Source organism: Sus scrofa, chromosome 14, assembly GCF_000003025.6.
Source record: "Sus scrofa isolate TJ Tabasco breed Duroc chromosome 14, Sscrofa11.1, whole genome shotgun sequence".
In the NCBI taxonomy this organism is placed as follows: Eukaryota; Metazoa; Chordata; class Mammalia; order Artiodactyla; family Suidae; genus Sus; species Sus scrofa.
In genome coordinates this window covers 42,101,107-42,125,796 of record NC_010456.5, presented here as the reverse complement: position 1 = coordinate 42,125,796, position 24,690 = coordinate 42,101,107, and the positions used below count along the sequence as shown (strand labels likewise).

The 24,690-nt window shown below is 43.1% G+C and overlaps 1 protein-coding gene across 2 annotated transcripts in view; it reads right to left on the bottom strand.

The window, feature by feature from the left end:
- Nucleotides 1-24,690, bottom strand: part of CORO1C (coronin 1C) — an 82,663-nt gene that overhangs the window by 19,334 nt on the left and 38,639 nt on the right. For both annotated transcript variants that reach the window (XM_005670752.3, XM_001929345.6), the window contains exon 3: nt 7,704-7,826. In XM_005670752.3, the coding sequence (XP_005670809.2) occupies nt 7,704-7,826 (123 nt within the window). The remainder of the gene's footprint in view (nt 1-7,703; nt 7,827-24,690) is intronic.

The window sequence follows — 24,690 nt, the reverse complement described above, 5'->3', positions numbered from 1 at the left end:
TGGCATCCTTGTCCCAAATGAATTTCTGAATATGGAAAAAGGATAGGGCAAGAGAAGCATTCTAACAAGGACACAATGAGGAAGATTTTAAAAAGTGGCTTTCTCTCAAGTAGTGATTTTAAAGTATAAACTTGTTTGATGGTTTTATTTCTCCAACACAGCACAAATTGAAAGCAAACAAAACACAGAGTGTTTCCAAACACTGCTTCTCTATTTTAATCACCCACCAAGAACTTGCTACTGGGCTAGGCACTAGAGTTACAGCCATAAAAAAGACTATTCCTCCCAAAGGCCATATTTTTTAAAGGCTAAGGAAACCAATTCCAGAGGAAAAATGAGGGAAAAAGCTGATCTGAAGAGACAGGAAGAGGCTGGTACTCTGTAGCAGCTGCAGAGCAGCACGACCCCTACAGAAGCCACTGATGCAACAACCCCAAGGGGTAGGATGCAGAGTCAGGACATTCCTAAGTGAACCGTGACATTGAGAACAACATTGGTTTTGAGAAAATCAAGAGCTGAGATTTCAGTTCCGATGTGCCAAAGTTATAATGCCCGCCTGGCAAATGGCCCAGACGCAATCTGTACAGGATGGAAATAACACGAAGCCGGGCTGAATGGCTGGGAGGGGCAGGAGTCCTGGGGAGCATGCTCATCACCAACTACATCACTTCCATCTTGATTTCAAGGCAAAAACTGCATCAGCACAATTGACAACAGAAGCAAAAATGGGTAAAACAGGGAGTTAATTTTTGTTAATTTCCAAAGGAGTGTAAGACTGAGCTGGGAAAAGTGTCCATTTAAACTTCATCTGGGACCAATGAGAGCGTGTGGGTGAAGACAAATAAGAATGTTCTGCCTGCAAGATCCTTCCCTCTCTCAGACTCTGGGAGAACCTATTATGCAACCCCACTGTCTGAATTAACCAGTTTTTGCATTTGTGTTTGGTTACCTCCCAGCAGATAAGGGACATTGTTGAATCAACATCATTCACTAAACTTACTTTGGCTGCTCTCTGTTACTTAAAGCACTGTTATTTTCTTGGAGCTAAAATTTTCCCAAGTAAAACACTTAACAGCTAGAATCTTTAAAACTCTCTCTGAGAAGATTTTGTTGGAGATAAGAACTCACAATACCAAAAATGGGGAAATCCTAGGAACACGGTATAGTTTCCGGGAGGAGGGCTTATAGCATTGCTATCTGCTGGTACAAAACATCACTTCAAAAAGTAGTACAACCAAGGCAAACTACGCCCATATAATTTACTTTGAGGCTGTGTAAAGAAGCCATCTCTAAAAGATGAAGGCATGCACCGTATGGCTGGCATTCCTTCTCTAAAAATGCAACCAATGTAACATCACTACCACAGAATCAATGCTCACGAAATTAAGAAAGTACTGCCTAAATGGGGAGGGTGTAATGCAATTACACTATCAATACAAAAAGCAGTTTTTAAGATTAATTTAGTCACTTTCCAGTTCATTTGGCGAACTGGTTCTACTGTATTTTTTTCTACTGAATTACTTACTAAAAATATTATTACTGCTATGAATCCACTATGAGCATATATTAAAACTCAATGCAGGAGTTCCCGTCATGGCTTAGTGGTTAAAGAAACTGACTAGGAACCATCAGGTTATGGGTTCCATCCCTGGCCTTGCTCAGTGGGTTAAGGATCCAGCGTTGCCGTGAGCTGTGGTGTAGGTTGCAGATGCGGCTCAGATCCCATGCTGCTGTGGCTCTGGCGTTCCGGCGGCTACAGCTCCGATTTGACCCCTAACCTGGGAACCTCCATATGCCACGGGAGCGGCCCTAGAAAAGGCAAAAAGACAAAAAACAAAACAAAAAACCCTCAATGCAAAAAAAAAAAAAAAAAACCTCCTCATTAACGCTTATACCATCCTTGATTCTCTCAAATGCCTTATTTATTTATTTAATTGGGGGGGGGTGTCTTTTTTAGGGCTGCACCTTCGGCCTATGGAAGTTCCCAGGCTGGGGGTTGAATCAGAGCCATAGCCACCAGCCTATGCCACAGCCACAGCAATGCCAGATTCAAGCTACGTCTGCAACCTACACTGCAGCTTGTGGCAACACCAGATCCTAAATCCATGGAGTGAGGCCAGGGATTGTAACCCACTGAGCCACCAAGGGAATGCCCACGATTTATTTTTTTAAACAGGTAAGGAAACTGAGGCTGAGAGCCTTTGAAGGACCTGGGCTGTCCTCAGCATCCTTTCTCTGCTGGAGCTAGGCCTTGACTCACCATCTCTATCTGCAGCTCCTGGGCTCCTACCAGGAGTAGACACTTAGGAAATTACAGAGAAGTTTTCTGGTTGTTCGTTTTTTATTTAGCAAATGCTGTTGTTTGAAACCATTCGATCCATCATACGGTTGCTCTTCTACCTTCAGGAGAAGAAAGTAAAACTGAGATATTAAGAAGCATATGGAATAGGAGAAGATCAAATACTTCTTTAAAATTTGTTTCAGGAGTTCCCGTCGTGGCTCAGCAGTTAATCAACCTGACTAGTATCCATGAGGACTCGGGTTTGATCCCTGCCCTTGCTCAGTGGGTTAAGGATCTGGCGCTGCCGTGAGCTGTGGTGTAGGTAGCAGACACAGCTCAGATCTAGCACTGCTGTGGCTGTGGTGTAGGCCGGGTAGCTGCAGCTGCACCTGAAAAAGGACCCCTAGCCTGGAAACCTCCATATACCACGGTGTGGCCCTAAAAAAACAAAAGACGAAAGAAAAAAAAATTTGTTTCAACTGCTGGGTTATTAAAGTTTTTGTAATTACCCCAATATTAATAACAAAAGATTTCAGGACATATGTGATTAAAATATCAGCGCCATACTTAAGGGCTTAAAAAAAAAAACTAGGAGAAAGATTCATCCCAAAGTGTGACTGAATTTACAAAATGTTCACTGGCAATACCAATAAAGGGGCAACAGTAGAGGATTCTGGGTAGATGGTGGTGTGAGTGGCAGCACAGTTTGAGAATCTTCCCAATTCCCCCAATAAAAACACAGGACAGGCAGATAACAAACAAAAACACAGGAACAATATTTACACAAAACTGGTGATAACCCAGAAGCAACTGGGTGAAGGAAAACCACCAACAGCCACATGACCCGTGTGCTATTGGCCTCTGTGTAAAAAAGTCATGGAGCAGCGACAGGGTGCCCCACAGACCGGAGAAGAGCAGGACAATACGCGACCACGATGAAAACCAGGTATTTGCCTTCTTCAACAGCAGGTGAGAACAGGGTCCTGAAATAAAAAAGGTCTGAAGGGGCTGGACCAATCCAGACCCCAGGCCTCCAGAAACCAACCAGAGAGGGCTCCCTACTGAGACAGGCTGACACTGAGAAGAAGCCCAAGAAAGGGAATCAATCCAGAGGAGGACAGAAGATGGACAAAGGAATCTGAGGCCAAATAAAAACTGGTCAGGAAACCTCAGAGAGCAAGCCACCATGTTTCTGACATAGTACCTAAAAAAGACAGAAGAGGGAGCCCTGTGAAGAGGGAGCCTTGTGAAGCTGAAACAGGTGTATGAAACCAAGCCATCCTCTGAAGCCCAGGAAAACTAAATTCACATATAAACAAGGGGGAGGGAAAGTCAAAGTTCCCCCCCCCAAAAGAGGATAAGGTACAGAAGAACAGCTCTATAGACAAAATAAGAATCGGGGCGGTGGCGGGGGGGGCCAGTGTCCTAAGTCCAGCTCCAAAAAAAGATGAAAACTACCATACAAGTTACAAAACAAGTTTAAAAATATTATTAAGAAAACAATACAAAACAGGAAACATTACAAATCAGTACTTGGGAAAACTCAAAAGGTGGTAGAAATCAAGAAAAAAAAAAAAAATAGGGGAGTTCCTGTTGTGGCGCAGCAGAAACAAATCTGACTAGAAACCATGAGGTTTTGGGTTTGATCCCTGGCCTCACTCAGTAGGTTAAGGATCCGGTGTTGCCGTGAGCTGTGGTGTGGGTCGCAGACGTAGCTCGGATCTGGCATTGCTGTGGCTGTGGAGTAGGCCAGCGGCTAGAGCTCCAATTCAACCCCTAGCCTGGGAACCTCCATATGCCTCGGGTGTGGCCCTAAAAAGCAAAAGCTAAATAAATAAATAAATATGCTTTCAGTAATCATGATGGCAGTGATAGTACTGGTCTTTGGAGTGTGAGGCTATTGTACGTATACTGTGAAAACACCAACGAGATAGATTAGGATATTCTAATTCATCCCAAGTCCTTCAGAACTAGGTTTCTTTGTCTGGAAGAAAGGAGACAGAGAAGTATTATTAAAGAAGTAAGGTAAAAAGTCTATAGTCCAGAATGTGAACTGCAAAGATTAAGATGAAGTCATGAGGTATTATATCTTGAAATACATATGTATCTAGCTGAATTCACTGCACAGTAACAGTGAACATCCTGAAGCACCCAGACAGTAATCTAGAAATTCCATTTTCCATTAAAAGAAAGCAGAATTTCTGAGAGACATGGCTGATTTGAGGTGTGGGGCCAGAAGATGTTCAAGATGGGCCTGGGACATTCCGAAGAGCATGGAACAACAGAAACAAGCAGGGTCATGGCAGAAGGACTTGGGCACCTCGAAGATGTTCCCATTAACAAAGACTGGATACCTGAAGTTGGAGAGAAGAATTGTAATGGATCAAAATCCATGAAATACATGCAAATCCATGAGTTCAATGTCATCATTTTGAGAGCCCTAAAAAACTGCTGGACCTTGGAGTTCCCATCGTGGCACAGTGGTTAATGAATCCGACTAGGAACCATGAGGTTGCAGGTTTGATCCTTGGCCTTGCTCAGTGGGCTGACGATCCAGCGTTGCCGTGAGCTGTGGTGTAAGTTGCAGACTTGGCTCGGATCTGGCGTTGCTGTGGCTGTGGTGTAGGCCAGCGGCTACAGCTCCAATTAGACCCCTAGCCTAGGAACCTCCATATGCTGCGGGAGTGGCCCTAGAAAAGACAGAAAAAAAAAAAAAGAAGAAGAACTGCTGGACCTAGGTGCTGGATATCAACTGCTGCACAAACCACAAAAGAGCAAAAGCGAGGCATCTTGACACCAGGTACCTCCTGAGGGAGACCAGAGCATGAGCTTTTGTCAAAGGGATGGAATCTGAATTTATTTATTTTTTTCTCTTCTTTTCTTTTCATGGCTGTACCTGCAGCATATGGAAGTTCCTGGGCTAGGGGCTGAATGGGAGCTGCAGCTGCCAGCCTATACCAGAGCCACAGCAACAATGGATCTGAGCTGCATCTAAGACCTTCACTGCAGCTTGAGGCAATGCTGGATCCTTAACCTGCTGAGAAGAGGCCAGGGATCAAATCCTCATGGACACTGTGCCAGGTTCTTAACCCAGTGAGTCACGACGGAAAACGCCCAGAATCTGAATTTATTCACACTCCAGGACCCAGTTGCCAACTTGAGGGAATGTGAAAGACAGGGGAGCATGATGAACTGGATCATGAGGCTGCAATCAGCAAAATCTGAAGGTACAGGGCAAAGGTCAGGCTCCTTCAATAAGAAAAGGATGGAGGAGGAACCTGTAGATTAAAAAAGACTTGAAAGACACACCAATTTTTTAAAACTTGGAAGAATAAGCCATCTAGAGACACACACTTGAGTGATTAAAACCACAAAGAAAGGCAAGGAAGTGAGTGGAGGGAGGGACAGCTGGGGACTGGGATGGGGCACAGGGAAGAGTCTGGGAAGGCTGGGAAAGTTCCACTTCTTGACCTAGGGTGGCGGCAACCGGGTGTTCACCCTGCAATAAATCTCTTAATTTACTTTTCCATTTAAATGAATTCACTTAAAAATTTGTTCAGTGTGTTTTATAACATGAAGATTTTTTTAAAAAAGAGCAACAGGACCGATAATGCTGAAGATGGGGAGGGATGGATCAAACCCGCTTCTCCAAGAAAGGTTAGGACACTTAGTTTAAGATTTTGGCATCAGGTCTAAATACTGTTCCTTTCCCTGAGCAAAATGTGTCTGTTGTCATTAAAATGATCAACTTAGCAAGGCATGTTAAATGGAACAATTCCTTTTAATAGCAGCATATTTTTTTAATACGCTTTGGCTGCCAAAATCATGAGATCACAGGAGGAGTTATCCTCAGCCAAAAGTCCATGAGGAAAAATGGGTAAATGTTTAAGTGGCACACACAGTTCAGGAATTAATGTGTGTTCATGTAAAACAATTTTAATTAATAAAGTCTTCCAAACAATGTTTCTGAGTCTGGTTCAGTGCACAGAAAACGGAGAGGGCAACAATAGCAGTGTGGTGCTCCTGGCTCTACACCTGCAGAGGGTGAGTGTGCCTGTAATGTGACGGGGACGACCGTCCCTCACGCTAGGATGGACTTCAGAACTCATGCCCAACCTTTCCAACGGGTGTGGGGCGAAGATTAACAATGGATCCAAACCCATAACTACATGTGAAAGCTAAGAACATAACTAAGGACAGGAAGCTATAACTTCACAGGTACCCCAAAGCCTGGTTTCATACACAACCCACTTTTGGAATCTAAACTAGGGAATGTAAAGAACTTAACTTTAAAACTCTTTCAGGAGTTCCTGTCGTGGCGCAGTAGTTAACAAATCCAACTAGGAACCGCGAGGTTGCGGGTTTGATCCCTGCCCTTGCTCAGTGGGTTAAGGATCCGGCATTGCCGTGAGCTGTGGTGTAGGTCGCCGATGCGGCTCAGATCCCAAGTTGCTGTGGCTCTGGCCTAGGCTGGCAGCTGTAGCTCCAATTAGACCCCTAGTCTGGGAACCTCCACATGCCGAAGGAGCGGCCCTAGAAAAAGGCAAAAAGACAAAAATAATAAATAAATAAATAAATAAAACTCTTTCAAGTTGGTTGTCTGTACAGCTGCATAAAAAAGACTTTCTTAACCGGGGCCCACTAGACATTAGCTTGGAAATTAGCACTTGCTGAAACTCTACTATCGCTCAATATCTGTTTCATATCCCATTTATCTGTATAACCTTTGATATTGTTTCACTGTAATGTGCAAATTCATGCTAGCAATTTTTTCTCTCCTTTTTTTGGGATAAGGAAGAACAAGTGATCCAATTACAGAATTACTGTAAAGTCGTTTTACTTTTCCTAAATTCTTCTCACCAAGCAGATGGGTCAACTGCACACAGGCACGCATGCACACACACATTCATCCAAAAGAAGAGGGAGTTCCCGTCGTGGCACAGTGGTTAATGAATCCGACTAGGAACCATGAGGTTGCGGGTTCGATTCCTGCCCTTGCTCAGTGGGTTAACCATCTGGCGTTGCCGTGAGCTGTGGTGTAGGTCACAGACGCGGCTCGGATCCTGCGTTGCTGTGGCTCTGGCGTAGGCTGGCAGCTGTAGCTCTGATTCGACCCCTAGCCTGGGAACCTCCATATGCCGTGGGAGCGGCCCAAGAAATGGCAAAAAGACAAAAAAATAAATAAATAAAAGAAAAAAAAAAAAAGGCAAAGAAAAAAAGCACACAGAGGACCACTTCTTTATATAGGGGCTTGTAAAACGGCTGGTTTCCTGTTAACCTGAATGTTGCTAAATTCTTGTATAATCCAATGGACGATCAAAAGTACTAATTTTTTTTTTTAATTTTTATTTTTTGCATTTCAAGGCCACTCCTCTTTGAAAGTCTCGCTGGCCTATGGGCCTACCACACTCAAGGGACTTACCATAACTGTGCAGTCCTCTGAACCGCTGGCAATGACCTGATCATTATGTGGGCACCAGTCTATGTCCAGCACCGGTCCTGTGTGGCCACATACTGTAGGGTAGGACTTGTCGATCCGACCAGTCTAAAAGGAGAGAGAAACAGATCTGTTACGTAACACCAACACCACAGAGAATGTACGTTTTCTCAGGCCCATTTCTCCTTCATTACTTCTACCCCACACTCTCAACAATCTACATATGATGATGTTCACATCGGCCAAGGTCAAATGGTAATTTTACATCAACCTGCCTTTCTAGAAACAGTTACTACCACGGACATACCATCAAATTGAGGCTCTAAATTTCCAGAACCACAAAGACTTTTTTAATCAACAGCATTAACAGACACGGCGAAAGAGAATACAAGAGTCTTTTTACCAAAATACAATTCTAACAATAACAAAGTGTAAATTATAGGTGCGCTTTTACTGTTTAAAAAAACCAAACTTGGTATTATTCAAAATGGAAAATATAACCTTTAACATAGTAAGCTAACACCCTTGAACATATAAATTAACTGTTCTGGAAGCGCATGGCACTGTGAGCAAGCAAAGTTTAAGATAATAAAAAGAAAAGCTTTAACCACTGCTTAGTGGCTGAAGACATAGTACTTTTTAATGACTCAGTCATTCTGCTGCCTTCAATCAACAGAAATGCCAGCCAAGCTTTCTAATTAACCACCTCAGATCTTAACTACTACCCAGTTCCACATCTCATTAAGAATACAATTTTTTTTTTTAAATTTATGACTGCACCTGGGGCATACAAAAGTTCCTTGGTCAGGGATTAAATCCAAGCTGCAGCTGCAACCTACCCCCAGTGGCAATACCAGATCTTTAACCCACTGTGCCGGGCCAGGGATCAAACCTGTGCTACTGCAGAGACAATGCCAGATCTTTAACCTTCTGTGCCACAGAGGGAACTCCAAGAATACAATTTTTTTTTTTTTTTGTCTTTTGTCTTTTTGTTGTTGTTGTTGTTGTTGCTATTTCTTGGGCTGCTCCCTCGGCATATGAAGGTTCCCAGGCCAGGGGTTGAATCGGAGCTGTAGCCACCAACCTACGCCAGAGCCACAGCAACGCGGGATCCGAGCCGCGTCTGTGACCTACACCACAGCTCACGGCAACGCTGGATCATTAACCCACTGAGCAAGGGCAGGGACCGAACCCGCAACCTCATGGTTCCTAGTCGGATTCGTTAACCACTGCGCCACGACGGGAACTCCCAAGAATACAATTTTTAATGTTGGTCACAAGCAGCCATCACAATTTGCTCATGTCATACATCTGAACCTAAGAAACCAATCTGGCTTATGAGATCAATTTTGTGTTAACTAAGACAAATGCTATTACAACAAAGGTGTACAAAAGCCTCTTTTTTAAAAGGGTCACGCCAGTCCATGCTGAGGTTCTACAGGTGATAAATGCAGGTGAAAAAGGAATTGCTATAATGCAAAACTGAACCATTTTTTGGTTGTTGCTACTCTCCCATTATGGCCAGTTGTAGGGGCTGGCTTCTTGGAAATTTTTCAAGATCAGTAAATTCTGACTTGGACTTGACTGTGGAAATCTCCAGCAAAGCAGTGTGCTAAAGTCCAAAACCACAGGCCCCATAGTCAGACAGATATGGATTCAAACCCAGGTTCTCTTGCATAAACAGCTTGTGATCTCAGACAAGTGATCTCTCTAGGCTTCAGCTCGTCACCCATAAAATGAGTAACACTAATATTTACCTCCTAGGATTACTGTGAAGAGTAAATGAGAAGTGAGGTATATCATAACTTAGCATTATAATGATCTGTATAAGGTACATAAAAAATTAATTACAGTACCTGGAATATAGTAAGTACTAAGTGAAAATTAGGCACTTATTATTAGTTCTTCCAGCATAACTTTAACTTACTCCATCATTAAGAATTACAAATATGTGTTACCTGTGAACTCTCATGGGCCAGACAATAAGCTAAGTGTTGGTGACACAGAAGTGAGCAGGGCAGCCCACAGTCCATTTAAAGTTCCAGGTACAGCACACCAGGAGATACGCAGCACCAGGACAGGGCTGGGGCAGCAGGAACACAGAAGAGGGACATTCAACCAAGCGATGGGGGCGGGGGTTAGAGTCTTTGGGAAGATTTTCTGCTGAGAAAGCTGAGTTCTTAAGTGAGGTGTGAAGATGGACCTGAGGCCTGGGTTTTTTCACATACTCTTCCTTTCTCTTGCAAAACTATTTAAACCCAGAGTTTGGGTCTCCTGTATTGCATCACACACACAAAAAAGGAACTCCTAAAAGAAGACAGCAAGGAAGAAACACAAAATCTAAGTGTTATATGAGAAGCCACATGGGTCACTGGCAGGCTGAGAAGTACCTTGTCAGGGACCAGACTACCTGGGCTGGAGCTGGGGCTCCGCCACTTTCTTGCTCTGAAACTCTGGCCAAATTCTTGCATCTAGCAACCTCAGTTCCTCACCCAAGAAACAAGAACAATAGAGTTCTTTCTTCAAGAGCTGATGGGGGGTTCAAATCCAGGATTAATTGAGATAACAAAGAAAAGCACTTGGTACTGTCCTCACACTTGAAGAACTCGATAAATGTTACCCAAAATTTAACAACCGCCAGGACCTACTCTAGCAACATCCCTGACCCTATCTGTCCTTAAAGAAGGAATTTCTACTAAGCACCTACTAAGCCAGCTGCTTTCACCAAATTCCCTTTTTGTATTCTCAAAAAGACCCTGTGAGTACTCCTCCCCTGAAGCATCTACCCCAGGTAATGGTCTCAAGAGTGTTTTCTAATACTATTATTATATTATGTATTATTTAAACTATAGATATACTCTTTTGAATGTGTGATATTTCATTATTTAAAACATTGGGAGGAGTTCCCTGTGGTGCTGTGGGTTAAAGATCCGGTGTTGTTACTGCAGCGGCTCCAGTCACTGCAGAGGCACAGGGTTGATCCCTGACCTGTGAACTTGCCTCGGGTGCAGCCAAAAAACCCCCAAAATATTCTGGGACACGAAGGCCAGGGCGAGAGGTCTGATACATATTTCAACAGATATTACAGAAGGAGAGAACAGAAAAGGCAAAAACTGAAGAGATGAGAGCAAAGGGGTTGCCAGGTTTAACTAAAGGTACGAATCAGACATGAGTCCCAAGAAAAATAAGTAAAGATAAATCCACATCTATTCACATCTTAGTGCAACTCAGAACACCTAAAAAATAAAAAAAATCTCAAACAAAAGCAGCCATAGAGAAAAGACAGATCACCTAGAGAGAGAGTAATGACTAAATGTGGGCAGACTTCTCAAAAGCAAGAACAGAAACAAAGACATGGGAAAATATCTCGGAAATGCTAAGAAAAATAACTACCTGTGCATTCTATATGCACATAAACTATCATTCAAAAGTGATGGCCTAGGATTTCTCTTGTAGCACAGCAGGTTAAGGATCCAGCATTGTCACTGCAACAGCTTGGGTTGCTGCTGTGGCACAGTTTCAATCCCTGGCCTGAGAACTTTCACATGCCATGGACGCAGGCAAAAAAAAGGAAGGAAAAAAATGATGGGGAAAAAAAGACATTGTAAACAAAAAGATACAGAAAATTTACTGTTTAAAGACTCGTACTGGAAGTTCCTGTTATGGCTTAGAGGAAATGAACCAGACTGGTATCCATGAGGACTAGGGTTCAATCGCTGGCCTCACTCAGTGAGTTAAGGATCCTCAGTTGCCACAAGCTGTAGCACAGGTTGCAGACTCAGCTCAGATCTGGAGTTTCTGTGGCTGTGGTGTAGGCTGGCAGCTGCAGCTCTGATTCATCCCTAGCCTGGGAACTTCCATATTCCATATGCAGTGGGTGTGGCCCAAAAAACACCAAAAAAAAAGCCTCTTACTGGAGTTACTGCTGTGGCACAGCAGTTCCTATGGTGGTGCTGGTTTGATCCCTGGCCCCATGCAGTGGGTTAAAGATCCCATGCTTCCGCAGCTGTAATGTAGGCTGTAGCTGTGGCTCAGATTTGACCCCTGGCCTGGGAACTTCCATATGCCTCAGGTGTGGCCAAAAAAGAAAAAGAAAAAAAAAAAAAAAAAAAACTCTTACTCAAAGAATTAAGTTCTTAGACTTATGTCAAAGAAATTCAAATTTAATTTCTAATTAAAGTTCAAGGATTTATTTCAGGGAGAGAACATGAACTAGAAGGAAGAACTGGGATGTCAAAACAAGCAGTGAGCAAAGGTACCTGGTGACTGTGGTAAATGTAAATAGGCACTGACTGTGCAGAACAGTAGTAATCATGACTAACTGGAATACACATCAGGCAGACCTAAAATACTAAACGATAACAACATGTAAGAAAGACATGAGCAGTGTTCAAAGGTCTCAGTGCCCTTCTCTAGAAAAAGGCAGAAAACTTGGCGCGTTTTAGACTTTAAGTCATGTAAGTATGTTAAAGTTAAAGGGTAAACACTAAAAGAGAATATATAACTTCCAAAAGGTATATGGAGTGGGAGGGAGGCTAGTAGAATTAAAAAACTCATGCAAGGTAGGTCTGAAATTTTGTGAAACTAACTTTTAAGTGATATTATCACTACTAAAAGGCTTTAAATCCATTCAATTTTTTTAACATGTGCTAGAGAGTATTTCTAAAATGTTTTAAATTATATGAAAAACTACATTCTAGTCTAAAAAAAAAACACGCAAAAAACAAACAAAAACTCATGCAATCTAAGAGAAAGAGGAAATAAAGACAAAAAAAGGCAAGGAAACCACGAACATTAGAAAACACAAATAAGATGGCGGAAATAAAACCAATCATAAATCACAAATTGTGGTAAATACGAATGACTTCAACTCATCAGCTAAAAGACAAGGTGTTTCAGGTCAGATTAAAACCAGCCACAAGACACATTTAAAAAGGAGAGGATATAAAAATATATACCAGGTGGCTATACTAGAACAAATAGGTTTTAAGGTGAAATGCATTTTAAAAGCATTTAAAGAAACGATTCAGGGGAAAGCTATAGTCACTATGAACTTTAACACGTCTAGATACACAGCTTCAAAATAAGGCAGAAACTGACAGAACTAGGAGGAAATGACACAACCATAATCTTAAGAGATATTAATAAAGATTTAAGAGATCAAAGAGACAAAAATCAGTATAAATACAAACACCTTTAACAAAAGTAACAAGCTTGATCTAATGGATATACACAATCTTGTAGTCAACATTTTAAAACACACATTTCTCCCCCCCAAGCACATACTAAACACTTATTTTTGTAAACAACTAGGGCACCACAAAGGAAATCTCAAAAACTACCAAGGAATCAATATTCTATAGAGCATGTTCTGAGTACAATGCAACACAATTAAAAACTAATAGAAAAATATAAACTAAAAACTTGTGAGCAATAGCTAAAACAAATCTTTTTTTTTTTTTTTTTTTTGTCTTTTTGCTATTTCTTTGGGGCCGCTCCCACGGCATATGGAGGTTCCCAGGCTAGGGGTTGAATTGGAACTGTAGCCACCGGCCTACGCCAGAGCCACAGCAACGCAGGATCCGAGCCGCGTCTGCAACCTACACCACAGCTCACGGCAACACCAGATCGTTAACCCACTGAGCAAGGGCAGGGACCGAACCCGCAACCTCATGGTTCCTAGTCGGATTCGTTAACCACTGCGCCACAACGGGAACTCCCCGCTAAAACAAATCTTAAAATTCCAGATGAAATAAGGAACCTCCTAGAAAACACATAATGTATCAAAGCCTTTTCAATAAGTAGAAAACCTAAAGAGACCCATAACCATAAAAGAGCCAGTACCGTAACTCCACACATCACCGTCCCCCTTATCAATCAATCGATCAATCACTAAATACCAAAAATAATAGGCCCAGTGGGTTTTACAGATGAGTTTTACCAAACATTCAAGGAAGAAATCATCTCAAACCAAAGTTCCCAGCAAAGAGAAAACAGACACATTGCCAAACTCATTACATAAGGAAGGTACTACCTTCATACAGTACGAGGAAGAGAACCTCAAGCCTATGTGACTTATAACTATTGATGCAAACTCTTCTCAAAAAAGGGGGAAAAAAAGGAGTTTCTTTGTGGCATAACAGGTTAGGGATCTGGTGTTGTCAGTGTACCAGTTCGGGTGGCCGCCATGGTACAGGTTTGATCCCTGGCCCAGGAACTTCCACATGCTGCAGGCGTGGCCAAAAAACAGAGAGAGAGATAGAAAAGAAAGAAAATGTGAGAAAAACTGCCATTTTAAATGCACACTGATGGTTTTACATGGAAAATATTCTCAACACCCAGTCTAGTATCAGCTGCCTTGATGACAAGAGCTTGTACCTCCAAATAGCTTCTTAGCCATAACAAAATCTAATCAAAAGCACAGCATCATATTTCACCCCGTATGTATCTTTAAAAGGGCGGAGCTGAGCAATTATAAACTGCTGAGAGTTCAAGTCCATGGAAACTGAAGGAAACCATATAATAATGACCTTATATGGTAAGGATGAGGGCACATCATTTCTGGAAGTTACTTTGCGCTGGGATCAAAAGAGAATGCATTTCTCATTCATAATCATGACACATCCTCATTTACCATCCAGTGAATAAACCAAGGAACCATGTCTAATTCTAGATTGTGAAGGACCATTTAGAAAGACATCACTGCAAGTCATGATGACAACACCGCTTACCTGTGCGTCTAAGCAGCAAATTTAAACAAATACTAAGGATGGAAGATTGACAAGAACTTAATAATAGCTTTTAAGTATCTTCCTTGACTAAACAGTGATTTATTTTAGGAACTACTCATCAATTTCCCAAGGCTTATATATAGAATAATTTCATTTACTAACAAATCAGTCCACTGTTTCATTAAGGATGTGTCACATTAGTTACATCGTCTAGAATACTACTCTGCTAGCATGGAATTTAAAGTTCAGCTGAGAATAGCCAGTCAGACATTTAGACTTCCTGCTTTAAATAATTATTTAAATGTATCGCTTACCTACGAGTTAATCACATGCCAGCAGAGCATTTTATTGTACCTCTCTTGTTAAAACTCCACGTGATAAGAATTACCAGCAAGTCTAGTGGCGCAAGTGACCAACGCCAAGGTTCCCAAAGGCTTTAGCCAAGACCCTCGTTCATACACTTGAGGGACATCAGGGAAAGAGGTCAAGGCATTGGCTTATGGATTATTATTATTATATGAAAGATCCCATTGCCTGCTGGTGGAGGCCCAGCAACATCAGCCTCAGCGAAAATTCAGTCTCCAAAGTGTATGTAGCGCTGGCACGAGGGGGACGCGTGACAGCACAATTTCCATGTGGCAGCCCAAACTGAGGCTGATGGCTTTGACACGTTCCAGCCAGCAGCCCTCATGGTGGTGGGAAACCACCTAGACACCAGCACTATCATCTCGTTTGGGTTTGGGTAAGTCCTCAAAAATTTCATAGTAGCCGAAAGACTCAGCAAGAGCTCCCAGAGACTACGGATGCTTCAACTAAACCTACAGGTAGGCAATACTTCCCTCCTACAGACTTTTTCTGGGAGGGGAAGTAAAAAAAAAAATTAAAATTTAAGCAACAGTAAATACATATTTTTATATAACTGCTCTAAGAAGGAATGTTTGCAATTTTAACATTCCTCCTTATGCATACAAAATTCCATGTAACTCTTATGAAATTATATTTCCAGTTGTAAAAGTATTTCCCATTAGTTTCAATAGGAAATCACAATTGCTTCCACATACATCTAACAGTATATCTTACTTATTTGCCCCTTTTCAAAAAGAAATCCATGTTTAAGAAGTGCACTCATCCTACACGCCATGCAATCAAAAAAAAAAATCTCTTATATATAAACAGATATGTACATCAATCTCACAGATGTCTCCATAAAGGAGTTCCACTCTGGGATGTGTTTTCTAGGGAGCTAATGGTGTATTAGGTGTAGCAGCAGACATTTTCACCCTCCCAGAGTTTCAAAATACAACACGGGGATGCTTCCAATATGATCTTTGCATCAATCATTCAGAATGATTGCTTCTTAATGGAAGACTGACCCTTGCATGGTAATTGTTTTCGATACACCCATTAACTTGTTCAACATTAGCTGAAGATGCTAGCAAACTGATGCCAAGGAGTATTGATCCAACCATTATTGATTCCTTCCAAAAGCAACATTTGGTCAAAGCCACACAACACTTTAGCTGGCAGGCTTATTCCGTCTCATGACTGACATATGTTTCCACAAAGTTAAAAACTCCCATGGTGTCAAAAAGTAATGCTCACTAATTTCATCAGTCAAATCCAGTATTCCCTCTAAGATGCTCAGGTGTTCCACATATAGGGTTTTCCTAGTCTACTTTCTGGAGCTCAGTCGTAGCAGCACAAACTGTCCCTGGGCACTGGGCTCTGACTGCTTCCTAGGCTGTCTCCCTTAGCCAGTCCAGCACAGGCAGCTCCCAGGACCTTTCTCCCAAACTCTAACCTGCAGTCTTTTTTTTCAGCCACTTTATAATCCATTATTATAATCTGTGCTTATTATCCAGACTGGATACACCACCCTCAGATGGAAGGCCCAAACAGCCCCTTCCCCATCTTGACTCAAGGAACAAAGACTTTTTCCCCCAGACTGCTCATCTCTACTTAATATTTCTATAAGTTTTCATTGGGGGAGGGGGAGGCTGATCAAAATCACTTGGTGTGTCCAAAGTTCAACAGCTTTATCACACTGTCCATACATTAAAAGATCTTTTCACAGTCACAGATAGTAACTCATTACTGGCCTTGGAGTAACACAGTGAGAGCTCTTGAACTCTCAGCAAGGAAAATGGCAAGTCAAACATGTGCTCGGAAGCAAAGGAAAAATTTGCAGCCTGGGCATAAGGGCTCCATTCACACTGCACAGAGTTCAAAGGAATAAAAAAAGGATATCTATTGAAGTGGGTTTTCCTTTTTTCCAACTTCCTTTTTCTTGGAACAGTGTATTTATGTGGATACATGTTTCACTGAAGTCTCCTTAGGCCCTGCTCCTCCATGGGGAGGAGCTATAGTGACTGTGATTGTGGGACCAGGAAGACTGATGCTCACAGTCCAGGACCTGCTGACAGGCCGGTCACTGAAAGTAACAGCTCTAGATGAAGGAATAAAACATCCCGAGGAGGTTTTACTTTAAGGCAACAAGAAACGCCAACCTTGAGGGTAAGAGGAGGTACTGTGGAATAGAACACACAGATTGGGTTACCCGGTCCTGTAAAGTAAGCCAGCAACTAAAGCTGCCGGGGAGAGGCAGCATGGCTCTGCAGAGACCTCACCTGCCTAGGAGCAAAAGGAACATTCTTTATGGCCACAAGTGACAATGCCAAGCAAACCATTTTGGCATCACAGGTCCTCTTTAAAAACTGGGTTTAACAATGAATAGACCATTTTAAAAGTCCATTAAGAACTTGAGGGAAGTTACTGTAAAACTATAGATATTTTATTATCACAAAGCATAAGAGTAGAAGAGTTGGCATTTCCTTAATCATGCCTAAATATGCAACAGGAAATGGAGAAGCTCTATTTCCTAATTTCCTGACCTAACAAAAAAAATTCATAAAGCAGAAAACCTCATCACTGCAGACGACTAATTCCATAAGATCTTTTGGGTCTGAGAACAAATAAAACTAGGAACCCAAGACGAGATACAACTTAGTCAAAATACAATTCAGCTTGAAAGGAAAAGCTAGGAGTTCCTGTTACGGCTCAGCAGGTTAAGAACTCGACTAGTATCCATGAGGATGCAGGTTCAATCCTTGGCCTCAGCGTTGCTGTGAAATGTGGTGTAGGTCACAGACACAGCTCAGATCCCGAGTTGCTGTGGCTGTAGTGTAGGCTGGCAGCTGCAGCTCCAGTCGGAGCCTTAGCCTGGGAAATTCCACATGCCTCGGGTACAGCCCTAGAAAGGAAAAAAAAAAACAGAAAAAGAAAAGCTAGACGGCGAAAAGAACTATGGATCTAAGTGAAAATGTAGGAAATTAAAACAAAGCCTTCGCTATCCAATGCAAAAGGAGAGAAACTGGTTGCCTAACCATTTGGACTGAGCGTCATCTCCAACGACAATGGAGATTCCTCCCATGGGACCCCTGTGAATGATGAAAAGCTCCAGAGCTACCTTCCCAATATCTAGCTCTGCACTGCTTTACCCACAAGCCTCAGAAGAAAACTACCTCCCTTGAACTGGGGCATGAGAGACAGAAAAATTTTTTTTTCTTTGGGCAAAAGCCTTGGGCTACATGGCCTAGGCAGCTCACATCTTGCAGAGGTTGTAAACAAGCAGGAAGACCAGAGCACAGACCCAATTCAGTAGCCTGTATCATTTACTCACAACTTAAAGCTCAGCCAGAAAGGAAACCCAAGTCCCTGTTCCTCTGAGAAAGCCAACACGTGCTCCAGCCCCCGCCCTCCTGACTTGGCCTTCCCTCCCAGGCTCAGCTCAGTTCCCACCCCCAGCTAGCACGTATTCAATGTGGAAGAGCAGAACATTTTCTACATATGGTTATAAAGAGGCTTCTGGACAAACTAGGTCGGCAGAAATTTGTCCACTGAACCAAGTCTATTTTAGTGATCGGTATTCGGAAACCTGCTCTTTGCTTCCCCCGCTTGGGTTATCATCACGTTTACACTCTGAGGCTTCAACTGGCAGCACTTGCCGGTGTACTTGGATAACCAGGAAAGAGTTAAACGTTCTTTGCACTTGACTCAGTGGCTTCCCTTCACCACACACTCCCGGATCCCACCATTCTCTGAGCCGCCTTGCAGCCAATCAAAGCAAAGGAAGGAAATTATCCTGGCCGGCTGACAGCCCCAGTGCTCTGATGGCCATATATGGTAAAAACCACTGTCAGAGCCCTGTCAGGCCTGCGGGCCGGCTGCTGTGGACATATCAGTGAACTGCAGCAGCCGCAGAAGCGGCCAAGGAAACGCACAAAGGACAGGCGGCTGCTCATCTCCCAGGGCAGGGGGGAGGGGAGGGGGAGCCAGGGCACACTCTGAGTCACAGCCACTCGCAGGAATCAAAAATAGCTCCAGGGCACATTGTGAGGTTCCTCCTGCCAGGACTTTGTGCTCCATTGTTAACTGGGGTGAGGAGGGTGTCCCCTCCCCACCCCAGCCCCCAGCAAGACTGTGGAAAACAGCCACTGGGAGAAGATGAAAAGGCCCTTCTGTGGTGCTTCATGTGGTAATGAGGCCGTGCAGTGCTCGCAGGGCTGGCAGCTCGGGACATAATTTGGAAGTCATTGTTCTGCACCTGGTGCCCTCCCCCTGCACCCTCCACCGCCCACCCCCAGCCTTTCCCGGCCCAGACCACCGACAGTGAAGGTGCTCAGCGCAACACACAGCATCTATTCCAGGAGGCGGTGAGTGAGCATCCCAGGACACACCAGGACACCGGCAGGAATACACTCCCCTGCCCCTTCCACTACCCTGTGCCCAAGGTCCCCATCTATACAAAAGGCTACAGGCCCTGTCACCCTCGTCCAAAATGGAGCACCGCTATTTGTGGGAATGGAAATTGCCTGTCAGCAGCCGTACAGTAAGGGGGAGGTGCAGCCAATGCAAATCCAGCAGGTGCTGGCAGTGACCGGGGTGCAGAGAAAAGCACCATCAGGGGACTGCCATTCCTTTTGAACCAGTCTGTGAAAGAAGGCCCTTCTTAGAACAGCGCCTGGTGCTTAGAGGAAGCCCACAATGATGTGAAATGCTGCAACTCCATCGCTGCTGCTGTCTCCTCGTGAGGCAGGCTACAGACCAAGGACTTTCTAAACCTTAAGACGATTCTCCAAGCTGCCAGAACCAGAGCCCTGACAAGCTAGTGTTTTTGTTATTAAACAAAACACTGGGATTGCTGCTATACACAATCCCTCAATTATTCAAAATGAAATAGCCTTCTAATCCCAGAGGAAGAATGCAAAGGATTAAGTGTCAATTAGACCATGATTTCTATTTTTTAGAAAATCTTTCACTCACTGGGGAAAAAAATGTTAGTGAAAAATATACACATACAAATCAAATAAAGACTCAGAGACCTAGGTTCTAATCCACGAAAGACCTCATGGCTTTGGGCAATCACTCAGTCTGAGTTTCAATTTCTGCCACTGTAGAATGGGGGTATGACAGCACCCCCCCACACCGTGTGCAAAAACTAAGACACCATGTAGGAAGGGGACCCTCCAAGCACATTGTGATGTCACTTTGGAGCCTCATTTTTATGACTATGACATGAAGTCACTGCCTTTTCCTGAAGGTCAAACAGTGGAAAGATGCTATGTGGACCCAGTTTTTAACAATAATCCTAAAATGCAGAACAGGGCTTATTCTCCATATCATAGTGGAGGCGAACACCAACTTTGCACTATTTATGCTGGAAGTGAAGGAAAAAAAGAGCCAAGATGTATGTAATTTTTCTACCAGAAAGCTGTCCTATAGCTCCTCCTAGTCCTCCTCCCATCACACATTCCATTTCCCCAGTACTAGAAAAGGCCATCTCAACACAAGAGGGAGGAATGTGGTTCCTCCCTTGCTCTTGCCCCAGCTGGGAACAGAGCCCCTCTTCTAACACATCAGTTTAGTGCAATGGCTGGGCTCCTCTTCTGCTTCATCCCTGGTTCTTCACTCAGGAGAAATCTGACTTCCAAGAGAACCTTCCTTGACTTCCAAGCCTCAGTTAGAACTCAGCTCCCATCACTGTGTAAGTGCCCTTTCAGCAGACAAATTTCCCCACTGGAGAAATCGAGGTCAACTGTTAGCAAAGCTTTTTATAAGAGCAAGAATTCACACAGGTCCTGGCACAGAGCAGTTGTTCAAATGTCCAAGAAATAAGTATGTGAATGAATTAATGTAATTTTTTAAAGTACTATAACCTTATAACACATTTTTAGCTTCTATGACAGTATCACAGAATGTGCAATAACCAAATCTTGCCATCTAATATAACCTGCTCTTGCTGCTGTACACAATCCCTCAATTATTCAAAATGAAAATTTTATTAAAGAATGTTAAATATCTGTATATATTAATCTATATAGTTTTTTTTTAAAGGAGAGATGTAAACAGTGTTTAAAATTACCCAAAGGCCTTTTAGGTCATTTGGAATCACTCCTTTATTTATGCACTGTGTGGCCTAACATTATGTGTCAAGCAGCAACTCTGAGAATACGGCTGACCCTTGAACAACATGGGTTTGAACTTACATGGAGTCCACTTACATGCAGAATTTCCCAATATATACATACTACAAGATCCACAGTTGTTTCAATCTGTGGGTTCAGAACCATGGGTAGAGAAAGCCAAATGTAAACTTACATGCAGATTTTCAAGTGCCTGTGGGTCTGTGCCCCTAACCCCTGGTTGTTCAAGGGTCAACTGGACATGCTTTAGTTATCAATTGCTTGCTTAATAAGCTACCCTAAAATTTAGCTACTTGAAACAATAAACATTTCTTATCTCACACAGTTTCTGTGGGTCAGGAGCTCAAAAGTAGTTAATCTGAGTGGTTCTGGCTCAGCGTTCTCATGAGTCAAGGTGGCAGCCAGAGGGGCTGAAGGGTCCACCTTCAAGAGGGCACACTCATGTGGTTGCTAAATTAGGGCTGTCTATTGCTAAGTTAGCACTGCCTGAGTGTCTTTACCACATGGTGGCTCCAAAAGAAACAAAGGGGACGATGCCAACGTGCTCTTAGGACCTAGTCTCAGAAGTCAGACTCCACCAATTCTTCCATATCCTAGTGGTTACACAGGCTGGCCTATTTAATGTGGGAGGGAGCCATACAATGGCATGAATGCAAGGAGGTGAGGACCACTGGAGGCCAACTTGGAGGCTTCCACACAGCAGAGTAAGGTGAGAGGGGAAAGCTTCATCAAGTTGCTATCATACAAATAGCCACCCAGTTTACACACACCCAAATCCAAGGGAATGAGATCAGGAGCATTTAATTCCAGCCACTCTCCTTTTATCTGTTATGTGGCTAAGAAAATAATTACGTTATAATGCAGCCTATGGTACCAGCAGCCTGAGACAAGCAGCTAAGGAAACCCAGAGGATGACTGTCTCAGCACATGAGACGTGAAATCTTAGTTGGATACTAAACATTAAGAGGCAGCACTAAAGAGTCCCCACTGTGGCTCAGTGGAAAAGAATCAAGACTAGTATCCATGAGGATGCAGGTTCGATCCCCTTGCTCAGTAGGGATCCAGCTTTGCCATGAGCTATGGTGTAGATCACAGGCTCGGCTCAGATCCCGCATTGCTGTGGCTATAGCTCCGATTTGATCCCTAACCTGGGAACCTCCATATGCTGTGTGTGACGCCCTAAAAAAAAAGCAGCAGCAACACTTAGAACACTGACTGAAATGAGCCAAGATTTCTCCCTCAATAAATTTCTTCTTCAATAAATATGACAGGAAAATACTCTAAAGCAGCCCTTGTCAATCCAAGTTCTGTGAAAGAGTTAAATCCTAATGCCCTAAGGCAGCTACTTTATGTAATGAATTAATTTCTCTCCTCTGCATCAAGAAGGTGTAGCTATGCCTCCTTAAGAGAACTTAGAGAATATTCACTGAAATGATTTTCTGTAGGGCTGAAATCTTTCACAAACTCCGGTTGAAAAAAGAGCACAAAATGAGTGAAATGATAGTTCACAGACATAAAATAAAGCAAGCTCTCGAATATTCCCAACACAGTTCCTAAAATAAATGGGAGAAACATAATTGTGTATAAGAAGGCACTGCACAGCTACACCAGCGGAGCAAGGAGAGGAGACAGTGACCCAAAAGGTTAACAAATACTTGGCCACACCCATCCCAAAGTGGCCCAGGGCAGAGCTGCTCTCCAAGGCAATTACTAGGAAGATGAAATCAGCCACCAGGGGAGTTCCCGTGTGGCCCAACAGAAACAAAACCAACTAGTATCCATGAGGATGTGGGTTCGATCCCTGGCCTCGCTCAGTAGGTCGGCAATCTGGAGTACCTATGACTGTGGTGTAGGCCGGCAGCTTCAGCTCCAATTCAACCCCAAGCCTGGGAACTTCCACATGCCCTAAAAAGACAAAAAAAAAAAAAAAAAAAAAAAAGAGAGAGAGAAAGAGAAAGAAATTAGCCATCACTTCAGAACTCCAAAGCAAGAACAGTCAAGGGAGGAAGGGAGGAGGCGATTTAAAGAAGATGGAGCCCTCTGATTTGCATCCTCCCTCCATCCACGCACATGGTAAGAGATCAAGAGCATAGGGTTCTAACCAACTCTCCCAACCCTTGCTTAAGTTAGGATTTCCAGGTTCATGGTCTTCTGAAGTTCTAGTGCGCGTATGTGCATGCACATGCACACTGCTGTGTTTGTGTGAGCCACCGTGACTCACAACAGGAATGGGAGTGCCTCAGTGCCACATCACGAGTGTGGCTCCTACACAAGGAGAGGCTTGCTCGTGCACACGTGGTTGAGGGCACAGGGGGGCAAAACCTGTGTGCTCCTGACAAGGCAGCTTGTGCAGTTATGGGGGGAAAAAACCCTACTGCCAAAACCACAAAGCCAACTTCTATTCAGCAAGACTGCATTATTCATTCTCTGAAAGACCAAAGAACCAGAAAATGTACTAAGCCACACCTTGAAAAGTCATGACAGAATGGCATGCCACAGCTTGACAGAAGCATTACAAAAGAATGCCTGAATCACATCTGCTAATCTGAATCACCCCACCTCAGGGCTGAGTCCTCTAGCAGTGACCTCTTAAGATCCTACCTTCTCTAATAAAACCTTCGGGGGGGGGGACCTCATAAACCATATACTTAAATAAACATATATTCATTCCTAAGCTTACCTCTTGCTGTGTATACCTTTTAATGTAATTGTCTCTATTACTCTTTCCATTTTTAACTTTAAGTCCTGGAAAAGAGAGGCCATGATTCTCCTAGAATCTAGCCACAAGCCTCAGGAGGTTACAATGGTAAGTCCTATTTCCTGCTGATGCTGGTCAACTTTGAAGAGAAATTCACAGAAGGCCATGTTTTAAAATGAGAGCCTTTCAGAAAGAGTCATAATACATCTTAAGATCAATACACACATATTCAATATTAATATGGACAGAAAGCCCCCAAAGCATCAGCAAAACTGACCTGGCTGACCATAAGCAGGAAAAAATAAAAAGTAAGGGCGGAGGAGGGGGCACACAACAACACACACATTACCAGAAGCCTCTGAGATAGTTATTAAAAACCAAACTCATCTCCTTAAGTTCATGTTTAGTGAAATCCTAGACTGCTATCAACATGTACAGGAGCCCAATACACTCCCAGAGCATCACTTCCTGTACTCTCCATTACAAGCATCATTTCATGTTATGTGAGAATTTGGTTTTTCTTTGCTTTTAAGTGAAAGCAGTACCTCATTACAGAACTATTTCAAAGTTGCTAAAACACTGAAGTTGCAGGATCACTTTTCCAGGGCAGGGGCCTGTATTAAGGATGAATGGATTCACCGGGGGTCCTCATTTTCCTTCCCCTTCAAGGCTGCACTTCTAAAAGGGAGACAACACCTCAGTACCAGCATCCTCCTGGGGGATTAGGAAAGTGAGCACAGCTAGATGCAGTGCTTCCGGGGGGCAGAGATGCTGGCATCCAGCAGACGCTCAACTTAAACAATCAAACCAACTCATCACATGTGAACAGGCAAAGAACAATGAAGATTTCACATTAAATAAACAGTGAAATATCATCTATAAAAGCGTAAATCCTTATTCAAATATTCCTTACCATACCAAAATTATAAGGTCATAGATATCAAGAGGGCAGTAAAAAGCAGTCAGAAATGTAGGTTCCCCAACAAGGTGGCACATCATCCTATTTTCTAGCAGCCTTAGTAGTAAGCAGTCAAGGGACAGGGTCTGAGGAAGAAAAAGGG